This window comes from Mustela putorius, unplaced genomic scaffold (genome assembly GCF_011764305.1).
Source record: "Mustela putorius furo isolate JIRA1106 unplaced genomic scaffold, ASM1176430v1.1 tig00537350_pilon_pilon_pilon, whole genome shotgun sequence".
Lineage (NCBI taxonomy): Eukaryota > Metazoa > Chordata > Mammalia > Carnivora > Mustelidae > Mustela > Mustela putorius.
The window spans coordinates 1,976,656-2,003,534 of NW_025422471.1; the positions used below are offsets into that span (position 1 = coordinate 1,976,656).

Consider the following 26,879-nt stretch of genomic DNA (forward strand, 5'->3'; position numbering starts at 1 on the left):
GCACAACAAGATCACGGAGTGCGGAGAAAGCAAGGTGGAAAGAAGGAGCTCTCCAAACACACTTTGTGAACTACAGACCCAGAGTTTCAGAACTCACTTTCTAGGAAACCAAACTCCAAACTATTTCTCTTTACCAATCAGATCATTGCTCACGTGACATATCTCAAACTTTCAACCCCTTCATTTTCCCCACTGAGGTTCACTTGTCTTTAAGTAAAAACAAAACAAAACATAAGAGCTACACATTTTTATTTAGCTCAACATAGTACTTAGGTGCATGGGCAGGGGACAGATCTCATAGGTACACAGCCGTGTTTCCTCATGGACTGAATACATACCATTGCCATGAATATATCCTTTACCCTAAAATGCAAATGAGCACCAAAAATAATAATTATTTTTTTTTTTTTTACAAAAATGGGGCCTAAAAATAAGTCTTTAGGCGCAATTCCTGAACAGTAACTAGCCTGTAGATGATGGACCTTGTTTAAAGCACCACACAACGATGTGTGTTTACATCACCCTTTTATTTCATAGTTAGAAATAATACAGTTCCACAGGGTAAATCATCAATAAATAACGGTGTTTAATCATTAAACGTAAAAATCCCAACTCTTTGGCATCTGACAGGATTCTATTTCTTGTCAAACTAATGACTGTATAGATAGTTAATCTTAGTGATCATTCGTCAATACAATTATGTTACAAAGGTGCAATTTACTTTAAAATATACAACAGCTGAAACTTTCCAGCCCACCAAGAAATCTGATCAATTCAGTAAGAGAGGGGTCAACTTCCCCAAGGCGCTTTCACACGGTTTGCCTCAGTGAAAGTCTAATAAATGTTGATTAAGAGTTCTAGGGTTTTCTGATACTTATTCTGCTCTAAACAGAGTTTGCCATTCATTCTGGTTAAAGGAAAGTCATATCTGCGCCAAGAATGACCCACTCGTTAATAAAAGGTGTTCTTATTTTATAAGCAAGACTGCTAACACCTAAGAAACTCACAGCCCCCAAACTAAAATTTAAAATAAGCAGTTCTATGCTGCCAGAAATGCCAATTCGGTAATAAATTGCACCTTCAAGAGTCAAAAAAGAAAAAAAAGAAATAGAAACTTTTACAAAAGTTAAGTTACATACATTTTTCTCAAAATATATTCAAGAATAGTTGAGCTGTATTTGTTACTAAAGCCAGGGCGTTATTACTTTAGCAACAAATTAAACCAGTGCAATTGACACAAATTGTTAAGTAATCCAGGATTAACCCATTAAAACTGCAGAAGCACTAGGCTCCCACACTAATCCTAGAAACTGGAATTTCAATGAGTGCTTGAGCTGCACAGAACTAAAACTAGAATAACCCGGATGCCATGCTGAATGGTCTCACTCCATACTTAGTTTAAGCATTCGATAGTAGAAATCATGAGTCCTTCTACTAAAAGTTTCATTCACTTACAGAACATTCAGATGCAAACAGTATTATGCCTATCATCCGTAATTAAAAGAATCCTCTCTATTTTAAAGTTCCAGATGAATTTTTAACTTAGAAAGTAAGCACTAAGGAAACTTTTTTTTAACTTATGAAAACTTCATATTGGAAACTTTCTGGAAAAGCTTCCCCCCACCCATTGTAAAATAAATACTTTGTATCCCAAATTTAATTGTATTAAGACACACTTTAATAATGCTATAAAGAAATATTTTACAGCCATAGAGATCCATAACTTTCCATGCGGAAATAAAAAAATCCACTGCTCAACAGTATTATTGAGGCAAGTGAAGACAGATTATTCTCTTGTCAATCTGAAATGTTAAATTTTTCAGTGCAAAACCAGTTATAAAATATTTAAACTCAATATTTAAAAATAAAAAGTGGTCCAATTCAGCAATGTTCAAGTTCTAAATTTCATAAAACAAATCATTACATACATCGTATAGTAAAATACAGAGATTAAAGAAGTACTTGAGTACTTAAAGATATAATTTTCTAATGAATCATACCAAGTCAGCAATAACCAAGCAGATAACATTCCCAATTTGAGTGTCAGAATCATAAAGATGGCATTACTGACCACAGCCTTTCTTCCCCCTAGCTAAAAAGCTATTCAAACTAATGGCCGACATTCTGTTTTCTTTGCAGTGGCGTGCTCTAGAACGATTTCCCCCCAAGTACCTGTGATTTCATTCCTGTATTCAAATTTTGATCCAGACAATTTTTAGGTTCCAGGAACACTGAGCTGATATAACCATCTATAATGTGAAGGAGTCCTGTACAGAGAACGACAGTGGGTTTTCCCAGCCAAGCGGACGCTGACCTACACTGGTCGGTACTCTCTGCCCCTGGCTCATGTGTTATTCCTGGCAAACACACGGTCCCCTCGGAGGGTGAGGTGCTGGAGCTGGTACTGGAGCACTTCTGTGTCCGCTGGCTCCTTGATGCTCATTTTATCTAGATTGAGGTAGTCCAGAGATTTGGAGTGAGCCCTCTTACCTTTAAGAAGACAAAGAGGCAGAGGCCCGTGGAGGGCCTTGTAAGGTTCGTAAGGTAAAGATTTAGTGCACTTGTCTCCTGAGCTGGGCATCCGCCTTCGCCTCCTGCCGTTCACCGCCGGGATCTCGTAGGGCTGGTAGTACCGACTTCGGGTTTTGTACAAACGGGAGGAACGCGCGAGTCCTGCATCCAGCTGCTTGGAGCGCAAGGAAGGCACAGCTTCTCCCTTACCCTCTTCACCTCCCGTGCACTTCTGGGCTAACTTCAGGAGTTCCTCGCCAGTGGTGAAGCCAACCAAGTAGTTGGAGTCCATGTGCAGAATCTGGTAGCCCGACACAGTCCGGCGCATGGGCGAGCACGGCGTGCTGGAGCAGCGGGGCTTCTCCGCTTCGGCCTTGCCGGGGGAGCTCGCCTCGGCCACCGGCAGGGGCAGCGTGGCCAGGGTGCTTCTGGACTCTCCGTTGACATCGACTTCCATGGTAGGCACCAGGCGGCACACTCCTGAAAGCAAACAGACTCAGATCGTTAACGGCGTCGTGCACAGACCCTCGGGCCAAGCTGGAGCAGTTTAGACGGCTTGGGGAGCATGAAATAACACCGGCCCGAAAGGCGGCCACTGTCCAGCTGCCAGATGTTTATCTGTGTCTATAACGCACTCCAGAGCAGGCATTAAAATGACTATGACTTCTGGGTGCCTGGGTGGCTCAGTGGGTTAAGCCTTCTGCTTTCGGATCAGGTCATGATCTCAGGGTCCTGGGATGCCATAGCCCGGCATCACAGGGAGCCTGCTTCCTCCTCTTTCTCTGACTGCCTCTCTGCCTACTTGTGATCTCTCTCTGTGTCTCAAAGAAATAAATAAAAATCTTAAAAAAAAAAAAAAGAAAGACTATGACTTCTCTACCTTCACAAACGTGGAGGCAGCTTAAAGTCTGGAGGACGACTAAAAGGTTCAGATAGAGAAGAAAACAGAAAACAGTCCTTCCCTACAGGAGGCACTCCGTTCAATCACGCAAGCTTTATTCCTTGATGTGGTAGTAAGCTAATCAAGTACAGATCTCAACGTGAGGCAAATAAAAATATCCTACACGGCGCCACAAGAATCCACCAAGGACTCCCAACTTGAAAATTGGCATCTTTACATTTTCCATCATTTAATTTAAAATAAGCGCTGAGCTCTTCACACCTACGCCTTTTTTTTTTTTTTCCAAACGTGTTTAAGGGGCATATAATGAAAGATGAAAACGGATGGATTTCTGCAAAGGTTCCAACACAGGCCTAAAGAAATGTTTTGAAGGTATGGAGGTGTCAGTCTTAAGTTCCCCAAATGTTGCAAATGTTCTTCCTCCCATGTCCCCGGTGAATTATTTACAGCAAACCATTTCCTAAGTTTAAAAAGAAACCCTAAATCCAATAAATCAGGTCACTTTTAGTATTAAGCATATATAAAATATCAGATGCACTCTATTCGAGAAAATAGGCCAATGATTTTTACATTACTTTATTTTACAATACTTAAGATCCTGCACTTTTGGATAGTTTAATAAATGGCAGAATAATTCTCAATGAATGCTGATATTATTCATCATGATGATGACACTATATATTTTGGAAAACCCCACTGACAAGAAGTACCACGAAAAATGGCCAGGTTTCTAGGAAGCTGCAGATAAGTCAAATTTGGGAAAATAAAAAAAGTACTAAGGGAAACTGAGTGTCAGTGTCTTTTCAGAGAAACTTTATTTCTACTTGATCATCAGTATGGAGTAGAAAACACAATTTTTTAAGTATCTCAGGTTGCCAACCAAAATGATGTCAAATAGTAACTAATTTTAAGATGAAAAATTTATTGGAAGAGACTATTATATTAAATGATTCTTATAAATGCTTTTGTGAAACAAATCACCTTTTCCTGGTTGAAGCATTTCCCAACGTTTGGGTATTCATTTGAAATCCAAGCAATTCTAAAGCTTTAAAAAAAAAAAAAAGCCTTAGTCCCTCACTTGCATGCTATTCTTTCCTTTATGAGGAAATAAAGCAAGACTATGAAGAAGTCCCCAGACACCACCCTATCCTCACTACACCGACATCTAGAACACAGCTGAAAATGGAGTCCTGTGATAGAGCAAAAGTCAAAGGGATCCACAGAGCTTTTACTTACTTTTTGCTCTAAACTTTAGTCTATGTAGTTCCAAATTTAATCAAAATACTGTAGCCCCCTCAACCCTTTCAGATCTAAAGTAACTGGCTTTATTGTATACTGTAAAAAGTAAATTTTTATTTGATTGTGTAATTTATTTCTCTGTTAGGAGGACTATCAGCTACTTTGATGAGCATACAGAAACCTGAAGATTTCTTATCTGATACACTTCAGAGGGCCTGAGCTTTGTCAAACCTTATACTGAATAAACAAATGTTTCCTCTAAGCCAAAGGACATACTAATCTAATACTTCCTTTCTCACTAATTCTAGATACCCAGAAGGAGCCCAGGAGGTCAGATCTAAGGCCTCCAAGTTACCGAACCTGACAGGGAGCTACAGGCGGCAAGTGTATCTCTTACAGTCCATTCTGAAAGACAAGGAGAGGAGGGCCAGTGAGGTTCAAAGAACCAGGGCTGTGCAGGAAACGGAGTACACACGCAAATGGGTACCCCACGTAAGAATGACCTAGGTGATGGCACTCAAGCAGTCAGTCCACATGAGGGGACACCCTTGGTCTAGGTCCCTTCCAAATCTGGGAGTCCATGACAGTCCACACACCACCACCAGCCACCTTCCTGTGTTCTCATTCGGTGCATTACAAACTTGCCCCAATCCAAGCATCCACATTCCACCCATCAGGGTTCGGGTAATAATTCAGAGGCTAGGCTAAAAGTCATCTGTGCCTCTAAGGGATAAAAATTGCTAAGCAAGGGAAGAGGAACAAACCTTTGTTAGGATGCAAAAGCTTGAGAGAAAAGGGCAGAAAGTATTATCTAGAAAATCAGCACCTAGAAAATGAGAAAACTGAAGACAGTGAGTGAAGTGATCTATAAAGGTGACGACTGGATGGGACATGAAACAGCTACCAGGACAATACAAAGAGATGAGTAACACTGCGGCTTCAGTTTCCAGCAGCCATAACATCGTAAAAACCACCACGTGGGTTGGCCAAAACTACCTAACAGGATCTTCAGGCACATACCTGACAGACAGTGATTTCACCCTGATGGTCAAACAAAAGAAACCGATGTGATCTAAGAGCTCTGGAAATTCCAACCGAGCAGCCTGGTGTAAGAAACCTGCCATTTTTGCTGAGGTAAACAACACACCCCCTGTTAGAAGACACCACTTAAGCAGCAACTTAATGACACAACCACTTCCAATACACTCTAACAGGTATGTGGCCTAGGAACTAAGGTCAACACTCTACGTCAGGTTTCTTAATTACAGTCTCACGGTTCTGGAACATAAGAACACTTGTCTTAAATGTTACATAGATCGCTGCAACCTACTGAACTTCTGATGAACGACTGTAAATTCTGGAAAAGTGCTCGCATGTTTTAGCGATAAAAACGTCAGTACTTCTGCTCCAAACAGTAAGAGTCTCAAAACAGCTCTGTGAGATGGTTTCGTTGGTTTCTTCAGTGTATTGTTGAACGTATGAGAACCTCTTCAGATCTTGATATTCATGTAGGAACATTCACGGTGCACAACCTGACTCCTGCAAACTGCTTAGATTAAAAAAAAAACTTTTTACTTACATATCAATTGTCCTTCTAAAGAGCGTCTAGCATGCACCACTGAGAAAGCTAGGTGGCGGCCACGTTTCAGAAAAGAGAACATGGACTGGCAAATATTTTGTTTTTAGCTAAGTGAAATGCTGACTAAGCAGTATGCCCTCCACTCTTCAATGTGACTCACAGAAAGCAAACTTCTTATGCTATTAAATTGCTGAGAATTTCCTGACTGGATTTAAAGACTGGACTAAAGCCCTGGGAGTAGTTACAGGATCAACTTCCCCAGGTGACCTCTTAAATGAGCAGAAGTAGTATAGGAACACATCTGAAAAAGAAGTCGAGCTACTTTCTAATTCCGTAATTCAACAACAACAACAAAAAAGGCAGTGATACTAAAGATGGAGATACTTTTTCATACAGTAAAATTTCTTACTAAAAGCACTGTATCAGGGATGCATGGGTGGCTCAGTCAGTTAAGCAACCAACTCTTGATTTTGGCTCAGGTCATGATCTCAGGGTCATGGGACCAAGCCCCGAGTCGGGCTCCATGCTGGGTGTGATGTCTGCTTAAGACTCTCTCCACCTCTTCCCTCAACATCCCCTCCACCCTGCTCACTTGCTCTCTCTGTAAAAAAATAAATAATGAGAAATTAATAAAAGCAGTGATCAGGAAACATGGCTACCATGACTACAACTGGAGATGACGTGTGATCAGAATATTCTTCATATTTTATCATATAGGTTTATTATTCCTTAACAAACCATTCATGATGAAGAATTTTATTTCCTATCCTAAAATAAACTGTGCCTCATAAATGCCTACTGCCAAGATAAAAGATTACAAAGAACTCTTACAAATACTGCAGGTATGTGCAACAGGCAGCCACTCCCACCGCACCAGTAAGAATAAACATGAACCGGGAAACTAGGCACCAGGCTACCTTCTGCACTGCTGAGCACTAGAAATCACAGAGCAATGACAACCTTTTATTGATTCCAGTAATGCTTTTCATATGCAGTTTAAAGCAAAAATAAAAACCGGAAACAGAAAGCCGAAAAGTGTTGTTATTGTAATAACAGAAGCAGCAAAATTTCTGTTGGTAGAAGAGTCTACAACAAAAATTACAACAGAGAATAGGAAACTCAACTTGTAGCTGATGAATACTTTTAAAACTTGAGTCTCCTAAGCAAGTTCCAGGAACATATATGATTTTTTTTAACCGCCACCTAAGGGTCTTCAGGATCAAATTCCTTCCCAGTCTAATCCATAACAAAGGTACTGACATAGACTTACAAAACGTGAAAGACCTGTGTTCATAGGGGCCAGTGTGTTTCTTTGAAATCTGGGAGGATTCAAAACTCAACCAGGCTAGACAAGGTAGCACCTCAGTATCTGCTAGAAAAATGTAAATAGCACATTATTTTAAAAATATGGGTATGGCATGCCATTATGAATTCCGTCTGCAACTAATGCCAACAGATCCAACGTATAACAAATGTGTAGGGGACCCTGGTACACCGAGATGAGCACATTCAAAAGACCATCATCGGTGTAAAATATGCTCAGCTCTAAACACTCCCCAAGAGGTCCAACTTCCCAAGCGTCTGGCACAAGGAGCATTTAAAAAATATAACTGAGGTACCTCAGCTCCTCAGACCAGCTCCGAAAATAGCCGAGAAGTTTCACAATTGCCTTACAAAGAATTCTTTTTGAAATGTACTGCATTCTGGGAATTTTTTTTTTTTAATCAGGCTTATCAAAAAAAAAAGTCACCATCAGTAATCAAAAAAATTATCCCATATGCTTGAACCGTTTTTAGTAACACGCAGCAATTCCATTTAAGAGAAAACATATATAACCGTCTAAATATACAGAACAAAAATGTCACCGTGCGAACAAAATCCTTTTCAAGAAATGATCCATTTGGAATAAAGCCGGCTCTTGGCAAATGGGAGTCTCCCAAGCATGACTACTGTCAGTCTAGCAATATCTAGAACCACTTAGTTTCGGTGCCAGCATCATCTTGGATTTCACCTATGCAGAGCTTCTGATCATGAGGAAGAGGACACTGAAGCCATGAAGGCAGGGGCTTGCCCAGGGCGGGATAGGCAGTCCCGGTTTCCTGACACTGGCAACTTCATCATGCTACGTGTGGGGGACACGGTTCCTCAACTTGTACACATGCAAAGAGCATCCAAGGAGCTTCAAAAACTACGATGCCTGTGCTCTACCTCAGGTCTGTGTTTGAAGTCCTATTGGGCACAGCCTAGGCTCTGAACTTTTCGAAAAGATCTCCAGGACCTTCTTTTTTTTTTTTTTTTTTTTTAAGATTTTATTTATTTGACAGATAGAGATCACAAGTAGGCAAAGAGGCAGGCAGAGAGAGAGAGAGAGGAGGAAGCAGGCTCCCCGCTAAGCAGAGAAGCCGATGCAGGGCTCGATTCCGGGATCCTGGGATCATGACCCAGGGCTGAAGGCAGAGGCTTCAACCCACTGAGCCACCCAGGCACCCCTCCAGGACATTCTACTCTGCAGACATGTTTGGGAACTTGTCAGACAGAACTTATCAGACAGAAGAATTTCACTCCTCTAAGTCCGTGCCTTTTTTGTTTTGCTTTGTTTTAGATCAGTCATTACTGTCCTACTAGTGGATACATTTTCTGCTGCTTGAAATTGTAACAACCTATCCCTAATGCCTTCTGGCTTACTGGGTCTAATCCACTGTGGGCTTAAAAAGCAAGTGCTGATCAAACGTGTTGAACCTGGATATAAAATAAAAATAAATCTGTGCTGAATGAGAATCGGGCCCCTTGGTGTGCACACACTGCTCCAGCTTCTTAGAAGCCTGTATCAGATACAGCCCTTTGGAAAACAGTTTGGCAATTTCTGACACAGCTAAATAAATGTTATTTAAAGACCCACCTACACTACTGTAGGTATTTACCCAGGGAAAATGAAAATATATATTCACATACAGATCTGAACATGAATACTTTTAACAGTTTTATTCATAATCACCAAAAACTAGAACAATCCAAATGTCCATCAACAGGGAAATGGAAAAAGAAAGAGTGACCCATCCATACTATGGAATACATTTCAGTAATAAAAAGGAGCAAACTAAGATTACAAGAGTGAAAGCAGAAGATAGAAAATGCTACATATGTGTGATTCTACTTATATGACATTCTGGAAAACTAAAGGGACAGAAATCAATCAACAACTGCAAAAGGTCAAGGTTGGGAGGTGGGGACAAAACTACAAAGGGGCACAGGGAACCTTGCCGAGGAGTGATTAAAATAGTCTATATATATAGACTGTAATGGGTATTCCACAGTTGGGTACATTTATCAAAACTCATCAAACTATACAAAAGGGTGATTTTTACTATATACAAATTATACTTCAGTTTGAAGTCTGACTTCAAAAAATAAAAAAAATATTAAATTAAAATAAAAGAAGCCTGTCACACACTTCCAAGTTTTTGAACATCTTCCTAATTTTAAAATTCTTCAAATTATTGGATCTCAGTATCACAAGGCATCTTAATGGTTGTTCAGTCTATGTTTGAACACCTCCAATGACAGGTAACTCATTACCTCTTGAGTTGTTGGTTCATTTCACCTTTGCAGCTATGCTAGACTGTCCTTGTATTTAATATATAACTATATCCACAATTATGTATACATACCTACACATGTGCCTCTGAAGAGAAAGAAACACACAGACCCACACACACATTCCTGTAACTTCCACTCACTACTCCTAGTTTTGTGTTTTATTTAAATTAGATGAGTTAACTCAGCCACTTAAGTATTTTGTACTTTGAGTTTTCAAACACCTGGCTTTTTTCCTCAAAACTTAAAAGTAATGATTCCATTTTCCCAATGTTTTAAAATGCATTGTCATTAATCTGGTACACTGTATCTAACTAATGAAATGAAAGTGTCTGGTTTTCCCCATCATTTTTTTTTTAATCGTTCTGCTGCTGATGGTTAATTTGGAGATCACTTATTATGAAACCAGAAGTTTTTCCAGAATTTTTTTCCCCGAGTATTTCCCCCCCAAGGATTCTGACCTCTCCAATTCAAAGCAAGGACCTATAAAGATCTTGCCTAAGTATAATGAGATATCAAAGCAGCAATGAATTCACATGAGTATACTTTTTAAAATTCTAAGAAGCTACAGATAATTATTAAATTCTTTTCACCTTCAAACACATGGAGTCACATGGATAACTGCATTGGCATAGATACAAAGGCGACGCACTGAAAAAAGACAACGAAAAGACAACAGCACTGCGTTAATTTTAGCAAGTTTAAATTGATGGTGTAATAAAAAGAAGGTCACACTTGCAGTGAACCTCTGTATGACCAAGTGAAACTGATGCTCCTTTCAGTCACCTGTATGCCTTTCTTTAATAACGTATGACCATATACAACAAGAACTTTTTGCAAATTATTTTGCCCATCTCTAGGGATTAATGTTTTACTAAAATTTCCCTGAAATCAGAGCAATAACCTCTTAACTACTCTATTCTTAAGTATTATTCCAAAAATCTCCTTTATCTCACAGGAATAAGGAAAAACCCCAATCAATAAGGCAAACACTTCAAGATAATAAAGTTAGCAATCTGCAACAATAATTTCAGTTCCCATCATTAAAAATTTCATTACTGTAGTATATATACTTGCAATCATATCTCGACATTTCACATTCATCTGTTTATGTAGTCCTTAAAACACATGATGATGTGTTCATACAATGGGTTAACAAAAAGAAAAAGCAAAATATAACTCACCAGACTAAATCCCAGAAGATGTCACTGTAGAATGTCCAATGAGTCCCAAGGGAACACAGGCATAATATTTCTTCTGCTCTACTCCAGATACTAAACATGGAATATAAAAATAAACCTTTAATTTAACAAGTAACACAACTTACAAAGCAATTAGAACAATGCTAACTGCAACACAGGAAGAAACTAGCAGGAGGTAACTAATATCAGGTACAGGTTATAGAGGACGCAATATTAATTCCTTTTATTAAAGCAAACTGACTTTGTTTAGCTAAACTGAACTTCAACCATTTTATCATGTTTATTCCTCTGTATTCTGCTGCTGAAATTCTACCTCAAGACTAAGAGCAGCTAAGTGGACTAAATACAGACACAAAAATTTGGGGGTTAAATGTTAGGTCCATCACCCTAGCACTCTTCATGTACTCAAGAAATTCACAGTACCCTATGAAAAAATGATGATTAGGCTGGGGTTAAAAGACCAGGTCTTATTTACGGCCTGGCTAAGAACTTTGTGGCCTGACCTTGTATAAAGAGCAATATTGAAAATGAGGACGATACCATTCTTCCTCCCTCATAGAGCTGCTTTGAGGAGGAGTCAGGGGAACGTGTTCTGCACGTTATAAAGCCCTTTAGAAATGTGTGATGTTATTATTATGCAATTAATTTTTGCTGTCTACTCATCATAGCCGTAAAATAGCAACAATAAAAATCCTTCATAAGACCGCTCTGAGGCAAATGGTTGGAAAGGCCTTCGAAAACAGTTTTCATTCTTTCTTTCTTTTTTTTTTTTTTTTTTAAGAGAACACCACTTCTTTATAGAGTTTCTACATTGCTTAAGATTTCGAGCATCTCCTCTAGGCCTCTCCCTTTCCTGAGGAGGTAATGTGTAAGAGCATCTGTCTTTATCTCCTACCTTCCTTGTTAATTGGGTGAATTTCTTGAGATCAAGAAAACTCCCCAAAGTCCCATGCACCTGTAAAGATTTCTTTGGTGGTTGGGTTTCTGTTGCTTTGTCTAACCTGGGGCCAGGGAGCCTCCAGTGGGGTGAGTGGATTCATTTCACCAGCACAGGTGCACAGGGCCCCCAAGAGTGGCTGCAGTGAGAACAAGCCCTCACAGCCAAAGCAAAGGCAAGGGAGAAGGCAAGGACTTGTCACCTTATTACTTTCCTTACCACTACTGAAGAGTTGCATCCAAAGGAAATGCATTGTTTACTGAGTTAAAGGGATCTGCCTCTTGAACTTTGCAAACTGGGAGGAGTGAATGCACCAAGACCTAGCAGTCATTCTGAGAAGCTCCTCTAGATTTAGGAAACAGCTTCGTGATGCTCCCTTTCACACTGCTTCTGCCGAAGACTGGGTCCAGACTGGGGAACCAAGACTCCTGCAGGAGGAAGACTTGCTTCTTGTCGACCAGGGAGCCTCTGGTTTTCACATAAAGTGAACTGTAACACGGCAAAAAACTGTTGCCTGATAATACTTTTTTCTTTTTAAACCTAATATACCCCCTCTTGGAAATGTCCCCAATAGTACTGTTACAAAGTTCAAGTGCCAAAGCTAGGGGCCAATTCTGTGGCTTCATCTTAACCCCGACTCTGCAGGGGCGGCGGGGGGTACCATCCCCCTTGCAAAGTGTTCCATCAAGCAATGCTATCTGAGGGTCAGGCAGGAACTGAACCCCAGTTTGCCTGACTCCGAGGCCCGCCGACCTTGCTTTCTATACATGTGGCCTCTGCTCAATGCTAAGCCCGGATGGACAGCTTTTTACACAATAACCATGTTCCTGAAAAATGTAAATTAATTTCTGTAAATGGAATTCTATTTCAAATGTGTGGAGAGGCACTTTATTTTAAAGCTTTATTGCCTCACTTGCGAAGTGATTGGAAGGAGGTGCTTTTAGCTACTAGTTCTCGTGTTATTTCCAACTTGAAAATGGGAGGATGGAGAGGCACATACCGGAGTCCTCTACAAAGTCCATCTAAATCCTGGACCCTTTCTCCGAGAGGAGCGCACAAGATCCTTGAAAAGCATAAATCGTAGGGGAGGACACAACCGTTATCAAGCAATCCTGGCTGGTTATGTGGTTGGAGGCCAAATACAGAGAAACATTTCCACTTCATTTTTCAGGGCTACCTCTATCACAGAGGGAGATCCATTTCATTTAGACTTTTGGAAATTTAGATAGAAAACAAAGCAGGAACATAAGAAAAATCTGGACGTGTTTTAATTCTAAACAAAAACTAGTTTTAGGGGCATCTGGGTGGCTCAGTGGGCTAAGCCTCTGCCTTCAGCTCAGGTTCCTGGGACCAAGCCCCACATCAGACTCTCTGCTCAGTGGGGAGCCTGCTTCCCCCTTTTCTCTCTGCCTACTTGTGAACTCTCTGTCAAATAAATAAATAAAGTCTTTAAGAAAAAAAAAAAAGACTAGTTTTAGAAAACACTGTAAAATCTCATTCAAGCTATCATGTAATTTGTATCACGTATTTGGTGATACGTGCTTCTTTTCAAGCTCTTAAATGCATGAAAAAATATATTTTCCAACAGTTTCTTCAAGAGCAAAAGAAAAATCAACCTAAAACTTCATGCTGGATTTGAAAACAGAGAGCCTTAAAGTAATTTTCCAACTCTTGCCCGGGAGCTGATGTGGAAGTCTAGGAAATGGTCGGTAATTTCATAGTAAACAAAGTGTAGTAACTGATTATCCCTATTAGGGCAGTGCCAAGCCAGAAATAGAATACAAACACAGAGTCAAAGGGAGCCACCCAGGCGAAACTAAGGTGAAGGAGCTCCATTCCCTGTCTCATTTTTTCCTCATTTCTGACTCTGCTTATTTCTGTGTGTATAACCACCTGCTATCTGTACCCAGGGACTAAGAGGAAGAGAATGAAGATGATGACGAAGAGAAGAATGAAAAGACGAGACCAGACACTAGTATAAGAATGTGTCTTCTTGAAGAGATTGCCTATAAAGGAATCTAGTTGAAAAAAAGAAGAAGAAGGAGAAAAACTAAAGAAAGGGCTTTATCCCATGTCCTGTAGAAACAATTAAGATTGTGTGTAATGTCATATGAAAGTTCCCAAAGAACTGGATTTTTAATAAAAAAGAAACCAATATTTTTGAACGTCTTCTCTATGCCAAAAGCTATAAGCAATTTATAGCTACTTCAAGGAGAAAATACCATCCCCACTTTAAAGTATTTGACCAAGTAATACACTATTTGAGAGTCAGAACACGAATCTGAACACCTACCAGTCTGACTCCAAAGCCCACGGACCCTGGCAGAATAGGGATGATGAATTAATAGACCTTGTTTACTATGAAAGTACCAACCATTTCCTAAATTTCCACTTTAACTCCAGGGCAAGAGTAGACAAATACTTTAAGGTTCCCCTGCTTTTAAATCTAGAATAAAGTTTTAGATTGAATAACATTTTTAGAATACTTTAAAAATCTCTAAGTCCCTAACACTTGCAACGGATTCTGGCCAATGCTTTGACCATGAAGTCTTGGCAAGGTATCAACAGATCTCCTGTCCAAGACAGTCAGCAAGAAGGAAAAGAACTCATGTGAAAGGCTTACAAGATATACTAAATGCTGTGCAGAAAAACAGACAGAAGTAAATAGAGCAGAGGCTAGAATATATAATGCTTCCAGCTACAAACAGCTGAAAAGAGCAGAAAACCCCGTGACATTATGCTGGAAGCAATGAAAATAGGAAAAAGTCAGCATGGCCAAGGTCTTCCCGCAGGCCTCTGGATAGGGAAGCCATGAGTGACTAAGCAAAAGACACCCCACATATGACTGCAAATGAAGCTTCTGCAAATAGGAAAGTTTGCAAACATTAACTAGGAAGTGTGTCAAATTTCTCAGGCAGGGTGATAGATATCAAAACAGGTAAATAAAGAAGAATGTCCTTCAAAAGTAGGAAGGCCATATGTCTCAGTTCACAGCCAGTAATGCGGCATAATTATTTATAGCACCCCCTTTATCACTCCAAAGTGTCCCTGTTGGGCAATTATACTGTTATCCTTTTCAAAAATAATATTTAACAATGAAAAGGTAAGGAATTAAAAGACCCTTCTGCTTGCACGGTGGCTTCCCACACAGGTCTGAGGAGTATTTATTTGGGTGTATCCACTCAGCTGCTCAATTATTCATTCACTCATTCTGTCATGAAACAATATTTCTTGAGTCTTATTATATCCCAGCATTATACAGGCACTGGGGCAAATACAAAAAGTGAAGCTGGAGACAAGGCAAGAACGAAAGATAGAGAGACATGGAAACACAAGGAAATCTAAAACATAGAATAGTAAACTTGATGGTACTGGGAACCCAGAGAAGGCAGTATTTTTCCCCCCAGTACAGAAAGCGCTACAGGGAAATGTTCAAGCCCACACAAAATCCCTATGTACAAAAAAGCCATAAGTATCAGACTTCAGCACAGATCCACTAATAAAATAGCAGTAAAAAAAAAAAAAAAAATAATGGAGAACAAACAGGGTTGACAGAGGGAGGTGGTGGGGGATGGGCTAGATGGGTGATGGGTAGTGAAGAAGACACCAGTTATGTTGAGCACTGGGCGTTACATATAAGTGATGAATTACTAAATTCTACTCCTGAAACCAATACTACACTATGTTAACTAACCAGAATTTAAATAAAAATTTGGAAGAAAAAAGAAATAAATAAAAATTAGGGGCACCTGGATGGCTCAGTCAGTCAAGGGTCTGACTCTTAATTTCAGCTCAGGTATTGTTCTCAGGGTTGTGGGTTCAAGCCCTATGCTGGGCTCCACCATGGAGTCTACTTTTATAAAGAGGTTTTTTTTGTTGTTGTTGTTGTTGTTGTTGTTGTTGTTTTTAAGAAGAGGAAATTTAAATCTATCACTTCCAAATCATATGGTTATATGTACAGAAGCCAGCAAATAGCCCTTGTGAATTTTGGTAAATAAATCCCACTAATCATTAAAGAGTATATTACAGAAAACAAGATAAATTTTAGGCAAAGAAAAATGGTAGAGTAGAAGTTATGGGTTCTAATTCTAGATCTAACACACAAAGAAAAAAAATGAAAACAGGCAATATTTCTCAGAGTAGCTATTCAAGGAGAGATCAGTAACATAAAAAAAGCAAGTGAAAAAAATAGGTAAACGTTGTATTCAGACTAATGAAAATATTTTGCAACCCCTAGTCTCAAAAGATTACTCTAAAATTAAAAAAGACAAGAAACAAAACATCTCTCAAGTAATAGAACACTGAGCAGAAATAAAATGGCTTAACTGCTAAAGTTACAACACACACGTAAGAACAAAACGCTTAGCTGTACCTACCCTACTCTACATGATCATCATAGAGATTACTTCAATCTCATTTTTCCATTTGTAACTCATAAAAACTAAATCATCAGCAATTTTAGGAAGAGTTATTGAGCAGGGTGTGACATTTCTGAAACCACCCACCATCCCTGACCTTACAAACAAATCATTAACCTCACCAAGGGGGTAAGACAACCCATAATCAGTTCAGTAAGACCAAAAAAAAAAAAAAAAAAAGGTGTTTCTCTTCCTACTATCAGTTCTTTTAATAGCAACCCCCTGAAAGTGCAGCATCCATTTTCCCTCTATTTCTGCTAGTAGAGATTAAAGTTAGATTACCAATGTTGTCTCACTATTATGTAAAGTCACCCTTCACTTTTAGGGGGGAAAAAAAAAACCAAACAACTGGTTTCACTACAAATATGACTGGCAGTAACTGGAACTGCAGATCTACATGCAGTCTTTACAAGAAATCTGTCTCTGAGGAAAGCACAACCAAAATGGGACAGGTGCACACAGTGGAATTGGTTAACCTTCCACATGAAAGCTTAAACCCAGGAACTTATTTTGATAGGCTGGTGACGGAATCAAGAGTTCTCTCTGGAGGAAAAGACCTGATTTTTTTCTCCCAAAGGATATAAATCAGCAACAGCAAAGCAAATTTCAACCCTGTATATAAAGTTTTATTACTCCCACCACACTAAATACTTCAAAGGGTGTACAAGAGCTCTCCAAAGGATACAAAATTATACAAAGGAAACAAATTCACTGACCATGATGCAAGGTCAATAAATACCCTGTATATCTTTTGTCCTGGGGTGGTCACTATTAAACAGTCTCACCTGCAATTAATTAACTAGAATGTTGACAGAAGCATACTGTATACACTGCTCTTATCAAATCAAGAGCTCTACGGGTTCATTAATCCTAACATTTCATCTTCGTCATTTTATTAAGTTTATAATGCATACACAGCCACATGACAGAAACACCGAAATCTATGCAAAATTCATTAAGCATAATTGTGTAAGCATAAATCATGGTCTTGAATATATAAAGTACCCAAAACTTCTGCAATAATAACCAATACTGTATTTTGAAATCACTGAGAAGATAAACTTTGCGAAGAGATCATTTCTATCTCTCTTAGTGTGTAACTTCCTCTACAGGGTTAAAAAAAATACATAAAGCAACTAACAACTCTAAATTGTAGGGTGGCTCATCTCAGAAAAAGAACATAAAAGAAAGAGTTCCAGCAACGTCAGAATTGTTGTGCAAGAATTGCTCTTTTCAGCTAGGAGTAGCGAGCATGCAATAAAACGCTACTGTCTCTATTCTTCCTCAAATGGTGAGAAAGTTCCCAGCCCCAGTTTTACCTGTGCACTACAATCATACACATACCCTCTCAGCATCTTGGCTGGACACAGATAACTAACCCACCCAAGTGCAAAGTGCTGCGGGCGGAGAAGCAGGAAGATCCTAAGGATGTGGAACATTTGCAAGGGGAAAGGGACGGGGCCATCATTCCCTTCATGTTCCCATCGCCTAGCTGGCAGATTTGCAGATTCCACCACTAGAGAGAGTTTGGCAGCTTCACAATGGGGCCGCCTGCTCAACGTGTGACTGCCGCCCGCCTGGAAACCCCTTTCCTCTGCTTACCACCCGCCCCAAAGTCCACCCGCGACAGGTGGGGAGAGGGCGGAGATGCCCAGGCGACAAATCTGCCGCTTTCGCTTCTGGCCAGCACTCGGCCCGAATCTACACGCGCGCCCCCGGGCACGGTCGGTCCGTCCGCCCCCGCCGCACCGGCAGAAGCGCAACGGGCGCGGGCTGCGGGCTGGAGAGCGGCCTCACCCCCCGGATTGCGGCTCGAGAGGAGAGGGCCGACGAGATAAGCCCGTTAGGGCTCGCCCCCAGGCGCTATCTGGCCGGGGCAGTCGCACCCGGCGCGCGGCCGGGGCGTGCGGCCAGAGGCGCAGCAGGCCCGGGAAAGAGCTACTTCTCAATGGGGCCCCGAGGCCAGCTGCCCCGCGGTGCGGGCACGCCGGCGGAGGAACTAGCGTGCGCGCCAACGCGCCCCGACTTCCGCACCGCCGCACCGCGGGAGAGGCGCTCCGGCTCGCCGAGTCCCCGCACCTCCCCGGCGAGCGCACGCCGCGCGCACACGGGGGCGCACGCCCCCGCACACTCACACGCGCTGCACACTCACGGCGTCTCCGGCCCCACCCCTGTGCCAAGCAGCCGCGGGCTCCCCGCACCCCGCAAGGGCCCCACCCAGTTCACCAGACCCCAGCCTCCTGCTCTGGCGCCCAAGGACCGGCCCGCCGAGGCCCGGGGCCCGTGGGGCCGACCCGCCGCCTATCCCGGGGGCCCGCCCGCCCGGGGTTCCCCAGCACCGCGCGGACACCGCGCGCCCGGCCCCGACACGAGGCAGGGAGGAAGGGGCGGTGCCGCGACTGGGGCTGGCACCGGGACTCGGTGACTGGGGCACCCCCCAAACCACCCACCCATCACCACCACCTTTTCTACAGCACAAAAGGTTGCAGGCGGAACCGCCGTCCCCGTGCAACCTACCGGTGGCCCACGGCGCCGCCACCTCCGCTGTGCCCGGGCCGCGGAGCCGGAGACAAGGGCGGGAGAGGCGCAGGGCTGCGGCGCCGAGATCCGGGCAGAGGCCGCCAGGCGAGCCAGCCGGGTACCCTCTCCTCTCCCACCGCGTTCGGCGCCAGCTACCGCCCGGCGCAGTCCCCGCCTCCTCCTCCTCCCCCGCCCGCCTTCCCGCCCTCCTCCCTCTGGCTGCCGAGGCGGAGCCCGTCAGCGCGGGGCCCGCCTCCTGCGCCCGCTCCGACACCCCGAGGAAGGGCGGGCCGGCGACTGAAAGGCTCTAAGAGGCCTGAAGTAGTTGGCGGGGCTGGGGGAGTTGCGGACTAGGGTGGGGAGGAGGAGTCCTAACACCTCCTCCGGGTCCCAACCCGCACTCCGACTCAGGAGCTCGGTCCGACTCGCAGGCCTGGTTCCACTCAGGTTCCTTCAGTGAGGTGGTGGGGTGAGGTTTGTCATTTGTGAGTCTCTGCTTGAAGGACTCAGCACGAGCAGAAGTGGAGAAACTGGGAGCCCATGAAATGACAAATTATAGGGTCAGTCTTGAAAACCGCGGGGTGAAGTGCATTCAGATTTAAATTCTGATTGGATTCACTGTTTTTGAATCCTCAGACTGGATCTTTTCCATTCTTATAAGAATTGATCAGGCTGGGCAGTGGGTTAAGGCCTCCTCCTTCGGCTCAGGTCATGGTCCTGGGGTCCTGGGATGGAGCCCCACATCGGGCTCTCTGCTCTGCAGGGAGCCTGCTTCCTCCTCTCTCTCTGCCTGTCTCTCTGCCTACTTGTGATCTCTGTCTGTCAAATAAATAAATAAGATCTTTAAAAAAAAATTTTAAAAAGAGTTGATCAGTCTTTTCTATTCTCAATCCATACGAACCACCTCTGCCAAACAAGAAACTCGGCGATAAGAATATGACATTTGTTTCCCTCTCACGATGTGCCAAGCCTTTTCACATGCATTTCCAAATTTACACCTCTCACTTCTCTAAGGATGTGATCCACAATTTAAAGGGTTAGAAAGTTGAACTTCCTCGAGGTCACACACCTAGTTAGTGCCTGAGCTGAGCCTGAACTCAGAGAGTAGAACCACAAAAAGGTTTATAAATGTTGCTAATTTATGTTCCAGTCTCAATCCAAGAGAGTTTGCTGTTAACTTTGAACAAATTTAAATAAATCTTGATTCAAACATGTTCCAAAATCTACATATGCCTCTGAGAATATAAAGGCAAATGAACCTGAACACCCCTATTTCAACGGAGTGATACCTGCGGGCTTCTCCTCTGGAAGGCATTTTATACTACCTCTGTGTGCCCTGAAGTAAGTATGGGAATACAGAGGGAGAAGGACACTTTGAAGAATACTCTCTAAAGAACAATTTCAGGAAACATAAATTACTTTATTTCCAACATAGATACGTAGGTAGCTTCTCAAATACGGAACCTCAAAAACTATGTATTAAATAAATAAATGAATGGATTTTTTCCATCAATTATTTCAAATTATACTCTGTTTGACACAGGGGTGAATTGCTCTGATGCTCATGCTCATAAAACCTCTTCCAAAATATTGTCTATTTTATATTCAGAAACTTCCTTTTATTCTGTCCTAGCTGAAATCTCATAACCTCTCAGAAGAATGACTTGTACTTGCCCTTTGCTCTGAAAGTTTGGCAATGTTCTTTGGCCAAAAGCAATAAAGTGCTGGTTTGCCCTTAGCTTTATTAGGCTTCAGGCTAGCCACCTTGAAAGGGCTTTGCCTCGAAATTGCCTTGCCCTCCGGGTGGTGCTTCCAACCCACCTTTAACTCCTCACCCCCACAAAATTTCAGTCCGTTTTTGAGTATCACAATGAACACCCAGCTAATAAACCAGTTCATGAGGCAGCTAATGACCAATAATAACTTTATGTGTGACCCCTTGGTCCCCTGATTGCGTATTGCCTTAATTCAGATCTGTTGTGGCTTTGTAGCGGCTGTGGCTGAGGGGAGGTGGGGAATGCAGAAGCTCTTCTTCCCAGAGCTTTTTTGTGTTTTACGAAGATCTATTCAATCTATAAAGAAAAATGCCATTCTTATAAACAATAAGGACACATGTCGAAAAGATCTTGTGGTCTGACAGGTCTGAATCTGAGAAGTCCAACACTCCCTCAAAGATCCCTTGTGTAAGTTACATCTTTGCCTCAAGCCACCCTTCCCAGAAAAATGACTTCGAAATGATGGTTGCCTGAGAAGGCTTATATATGGATGGAACAGCGTCACTTAGCAAACAGCCAGCTTGAGAGAACAAGGTGGATAGATTTGATAATAATGTAGTGGATATAAACTACAAAGCCAAGTGTGTAGGAAATATCACACTGCAGCCTTTGCTCTAAACCCGTTTCTTTCCGTCAGGGGCTAACCAGGGAAAGAGAGGATTTTGAGTATTTACAAGGGCATAACTAAGTGCAAGGAAATGATGCCACAGACAGTGGAAGAACTCAGAAGCTGAGCAGGGGTTGGTGAGGTGATCCAGAAATTAGCAAGCATGGCCCCTAGCTGGAGAAGGAAAGGGAGGAGACACAGGTCCTGGAGCCCAGGGGCCTGGCAGTACGGCCAGTCTGGGAGCTGCGACCATGGAAGAGGAACAGCTACTGCCAAAGAAGTCATTTAGGGCAAGGGAAAGGGGGAAACGACCATAGATTTTCCTCTCCTTGCACCCTCTCATCTCCTGCCGGTGCCTGACAGTCAGCCAAACTTCCACCCCAGCCATCCTGAGAATCAAAGAAACACCCGTCAGGGTTCGCTCTCTGGCCACACAGAGGCAAGTAGGGAAAGGGCATCAAATGTGCCCTGGAGGTCCAACAGGCCCTGAATCAGCACATCTTTTTATTTCACTTTCAAGGCTTCAGTTTTCCTTAAAGGTTTTTCCCCACTCCCTTGCAGGGTCAAAGTTCCAAGAGTTCCACACCAGGCTATGTGTACGTGGAGATGACAGGGAGTGGGAGGAAGTCCTTTGGTTTATATGCATCTGTCCACAGAGGCTTCTAGTGTCCCTTCCCAGAGCTACCACCTACAGTAACATGCTGCTGTGTACAATGTGTCCATAGATGGGATGGCTCTGTCCTACGCTCATGAACCTTCCCTTTAGCTCTCGCCGGCTCCAGCACCACACCTGGAGACAGAGCATATGCCTAATGTCTCAGACTGTCTTGTTAAGCCTCACACATTATCAGTCATTTGTATTTAGGGTCCTTTAGCAAATATACGATATAAGCAGGTTGAAAGTTTAAGAATGAATAAAGAGATATATCTCGCATTCATTGTTGAAAACAAAGCAAGAGTGGCTCCATTAATATCAGATAAAGTGGACTTCAGATCAAAGAAAATGGACAGACAGAAGGGGACATTATAAAATGATAAAAATGGTCAACATACACGAAATACTAATGTATAATGCACCAACTAGGAGAGCTGTAAGATAGAAGCTGGTGGAACTGAGCAGAGAGACAGGCAAACATATAATTATAGTTAAAGACTTCAACACCCCTCTATTAAGAACTGATAGAACAATGAGACAATAAATCAGAAAGGATCAAGAACATCATCAACCAATAGGATGTAACTGACATCTGTGTCCACCCATGAACAGAAGGATGCACAATCTTGGAATACCAAGAAGGATAATATCCTGGTTCATAGATCAAATCTGAACAAATTGAAAACAATTGAAATCGTACAGAGCATCTTCTCCAACTACAATAAAATCAAGCTAGAAATCAATAATAGAAAGAAAACCAGGAAATGCCCAAGCACTTGGAATGAAGCAACAAACCCCTGCATAGTCCATGAATCAAAGAGGAACTCTTGAGGGACATTTTAAAAATACATTTATTTAACTGAATGAAAATGAAAATACAACATTTCAGAACAGGTGAGACACAAGTAAAGCAACATGGAAAGGGAAATTTGTAGCACTAAAATGTATACATTAGAAAAGAGGGGGGGGAAATCTCAGATTAATCTAATCTCTTAATCTTAAGAATCTAAAAAACAAAAAGAGCAAAATAAACCCAATAAGCTCAAAGCAATCAGAATAGAAGAAATAATAAAGATCAGAACAGAAATCAATGGAATTGAAAGAGAAAAACGATAGGGAAAATGAATGAAATGGAAAGCTGATTCTTTGAAAGGATCAGTAAAATCCACAAGCCTCTAGCAAAGTTAAGAAGAAAAGAGAAAACCCAAATGATCAAAATCAGGAATAAAACAGAGGATGTCGCTATAGACCCTGCAGACATTAAAAAGATGATAAGAACATATTATGAACAACTCTATACTCATAAATTTGACAACTTAAATGAAACGGACCAATTCCTTGAAAAATACAAATTACCACAATTCACCCAATATGAACAGAGGCACTCTACCACATATTATCTCTACCATAATCATACTATCTCTATATATTATCTCTACATATTATCTCTACCATATTCATATTATCTCTACCATAGATAATATGAACAGCCATGTGACTATTAAAGGAAATTAATTCATAATTTTAAAACTTCTACAAAAATAATATTTGGGTCTAGAGTACTCCTAAAAAACTCCATCATACATTTAAAATTAATTCTTTAACTTTAATAACTTTAACTAATAACTTTAACTTTCTTTAACCAACTCTGCAGTTCCTCCCAGAAAATAGGAGTGAACACTTCCCAATTCATATTATGAAGCTAATAGTACTCTGATACCAAAACCAGAAAAAAGACTCTGTTTAAAAAGACATCTATAGACAAGTATCCCTTATGAATATAGTTGTAAAAAACACAACAAAATATTAGCAAATAAAAATCAGCAATATGGAAAAAGAAGTATACACTATGACTGAGTGAGTTTATCCCAGGGATCAAAGTCTGGTTTGATATTCAAAAATCAGTATTATCCACATAGTAATAGACTCAAGGAGAAAACTCGAATGATCTCATCAATTAATAGAGAAAATGGATTTGATAAAATTCAACAGCTATTTATGATTTTTTTTAAAGCTCATAGAAAAATGGGAATAAAAAAGGAAGCTTCTCAGTTTGCTAAAGAGCATCTACAAAAAAGCTACAGTTAGCATGATACTTAATGGTGGAAGATGAAATGCTTTTCCCTTCAGTGCTGCAGAAAAGACAAAATTGTTTGTTCTCACCACTCAATGTTCAAGTTGCACTGGAATTTCTAACCCATACAATAAGGCAAGAAAAGGCAAACAGACTTGAATGGAAGAAATAAAACTACCCTTATTCACAGATGACCTGGTTTTCTACAGAAAATCCCAAGATATTCAGACCAGGGAGGGAAACAAATCATAAGAGATTCTTTTTTTTTTTTTTTAATTTTATTTATTTATTTGACAGAGAGAAATCACAAGTAGATGGAGAGGCAGGCAGAGAGAGAGAGAGAGAGAGGGAAGCAGGCTCCCTGCTGAGCAGAGAGCCCGATGCGGGACTCGATCCCAGCACCCTGAGATCATGACCTGAGCCCAAGGCAGCGGCTTAACCCACTGAGCCACCCAGGCGCCCAAGAGATTCTTAATCTCAGGAAACAAACTGAGGGTTGTTGGAGGGGAGGGGTGGGCAGTTTAGGGTGGCCGGGTGATAGACATGGGGGAGGGTATGTGCTATGGTGAGTGCTGTGAATTGTGTAAGACTGATGATTCACAGACTTGTACCCCTGAAACAAGTAACACATTATATGTTATTAAAAAACAAATGAACAAACAAAGTTCCTAGGACTATTTAAGTGAGTTTGGCAAGGCCTCAAGATACAAGATGTACATTAAAAACTACTGTATTTCTATGTACCCATAATGAATATATGAAAACCAAAACTACAGTCTATAAAACTGCAAAATTTATAGTCACTCAAAAAAAGAGAAATACTTAGGTTTAAATCTAACCAATGTATGCTGAAAACTACAAAATGCTGATGAAAGAAACAAAGATCTGAATAAATGGAGAGAAATATGGTGTCCATGGATTGGAAGATCCAACCTAGTAAAGATGTCAGTTCTCCCCAGATTGATGTTTTGGTTTAATGCAATCCCTATCAAAATCCCTGCAAGGTTTCTTATGTAGACACATATGAACTTATTCTTCTATAATTTATATGGAAAGACACAGTCTCAGAACAGCTAAAAAAAAAAAAAAAATCCTAAAACGGTGGGGGGGGGGTGCGCCAGGGTGGCTCAGTGGGTTAAACTTCTGTCTTCAGCTCAGGTCATGATCTCAGGGTCCTGGGATCGAGCCCCGCATCGGGCTCTCTGCTTGGCGGGGAGCCTGGTTCCCCCTCTCTCTGCCTGACTCTCTGCCTACTTGTGATCTCTGTCTGTCAAATAAATAAATAAAATCTTTAAAAAAAAATGCTAGATTAGGGGTGCCTGGGTGGCTCAGTAGTTAAGTGTCTGACTCCTGATTTTGGCTTAGGTCATGATCTCAGCATTGTGAGATCAAGCCCTGTTTAGGGCTCTGCACTGGACATGGAACTTTCTTGGGATTCTCTCTCTCCATCCCCCCCTGTGCCTTCCCCCTCACTCACACTTGAGCTTTCTCTCTCTATCTCTCCCTCTCTTTCTAAAAAAAGAAGAAAACAGGAAGATTCAGTCTACACCTTTGCAAGAGTTATTATATAGCTATTTTAAATGAGAACAGAGGAATAGAATAAAGAACCCAGAAATAGACTCACAGAAATACGGCAAACTGATTTTTGACATAGAAGCAAAAGCAATGTAACAGAGGGAAGATAGCCATTTTAACAAATATCGCTCCAAGCAATTGGGTATCTTTGGGGAAAAAAAAAATTGAAGTTTAAGCTGTCTCATACTTTATATAAAAATTAACTAAAAATGAATCATGAACTTAAACGTAAAACATGAAACTATAAAAACCACAAAACACTTAGAAAAACATAAACTTCTCAGTTACAACATGAAAAACACGATTTTAAAGTGAAAAACTGATAAAGTGGACTTCATTAAAATTAAAAACATTCGCTCTGCTAAAAACCCTGTTAAGAGGATCAAAAGACAAGCTAAAGATTGGAAGAAAATATTTGCAGACCATATAGCTAATGAAGAACAGGAACCTAAAATATATTTAAAATGCCTAAAATGCAAAAAAAAAATTTTTTTTAATAATCCAATTATAAAGTAGGCAAAATATATAAAGAGATATTTCACCAAAGAGGGTATATAGATGGCAAATTAGTACATGGAAAGATGTTCAAGATCACTAGCCATTAAGGAAATGCAAAGTAAAACCACAATGAGATATTACTTATACAACTAGCATAAAGGCTAAGATAAAAAAATGATGACAACACCAAATGCTGGTGAGGATGTGGAGAAACTGAATCACTCACATTGCTAGTAAGAATGGAACATGGTAGGGTACCTTGGTGGTTAGTGAATTAAGGGTTTGCCTTTGGCTCAGGTCATGATCTCAGGGTCCTGGAATCGAGCCCCATGTTGGGCTCCCTATTCAGGAGGGAATCTGCTTCTCCCTCTCCCTCTGCCCCTCCCCTGGGCTCATGCTCTCCCTCTCTTGCTCTCACTCTTTCTCTAATAAAGACATAAAATCTTAAAAAAAAAAAAAAAAGAAGAAAGAAGAAGAAGAAGGAAACATGGAGTAGCCATTCTGGAAAACAATTTGGAAAAACATTCTGGAAAAAAAAAAATTGAACATGCAGTGACATATGACCCAACAATTACATTCCTGAGCACTTTTTCCAGAGAAATGAAAACCCACATGCACCCAACAACCTGTACATGAATGGTTGGAACCTTCATAATAATAATGTTCAGCATTATTTAGTAGAGTCAGAAACAGGAAACAACCTAGATGTTCTTCAGTGGGTGAATGGTTAAACCGTGACACATCCATACCATGGAATACTACTTAGCAACAAAAAGGAACAAACTATAGATACA

General features: G+C 41.2%; 1 protein-coding gene across 2 annotated transcripts; it reads right to left on the reverse strand.

Annotated features, from left to right (window-relative positions):
• Positions 1-232: 232 nt before the first annotated feature.
• On the reverse strand, positions 233-19,092 carry MACIR (macrophage immunometabolism regulator). 2 transcript variants are annotated; one of them, XM_045074422.1, is made up of 4 exons: positions 18,899-19,092; positions 11,009-11,098; positions 10,418-10,475; positions 233-2,991 (listed from the first exon to the last, which is right to left on the reverse strand). In XM_045074422.1, the coding sequence occupies exon 4, from the start codon at positions 2,966-2,968 to the stop codon at positions 2,345-2,347; it is 624 nt and encodes a 207-aa protein (XP_044930357.1). In that variant the 5' UTR covers positions 2,969-2,991; positions 10,418-10,475; positions 11,009-11,098; positions 18,899-19,092; the 3' UTR covers positions 233-2,344. The 2 variants fall into 2 exon arrangements, with proteins under 2 accessions (XP_044930357.1, XP_004769340.1); XM_004769283.3 differs by lacking the exon at positions 10,418-10,475 and having other exon boundaries at positions 18,899-19,091.
• Positions 19,093-26,879: the final 7,787 nt, after the last annotated feature.

What these genes read in the sequence shown, in the direction of transcription:
- MACIR (XM_045074422.1), bottom strand. Translation starts at nt 2,968, where the DNA reads ATGGAAGTCGATGTCAACGGAGAGTCCAGAAGCACCCTGGCCACGCTG.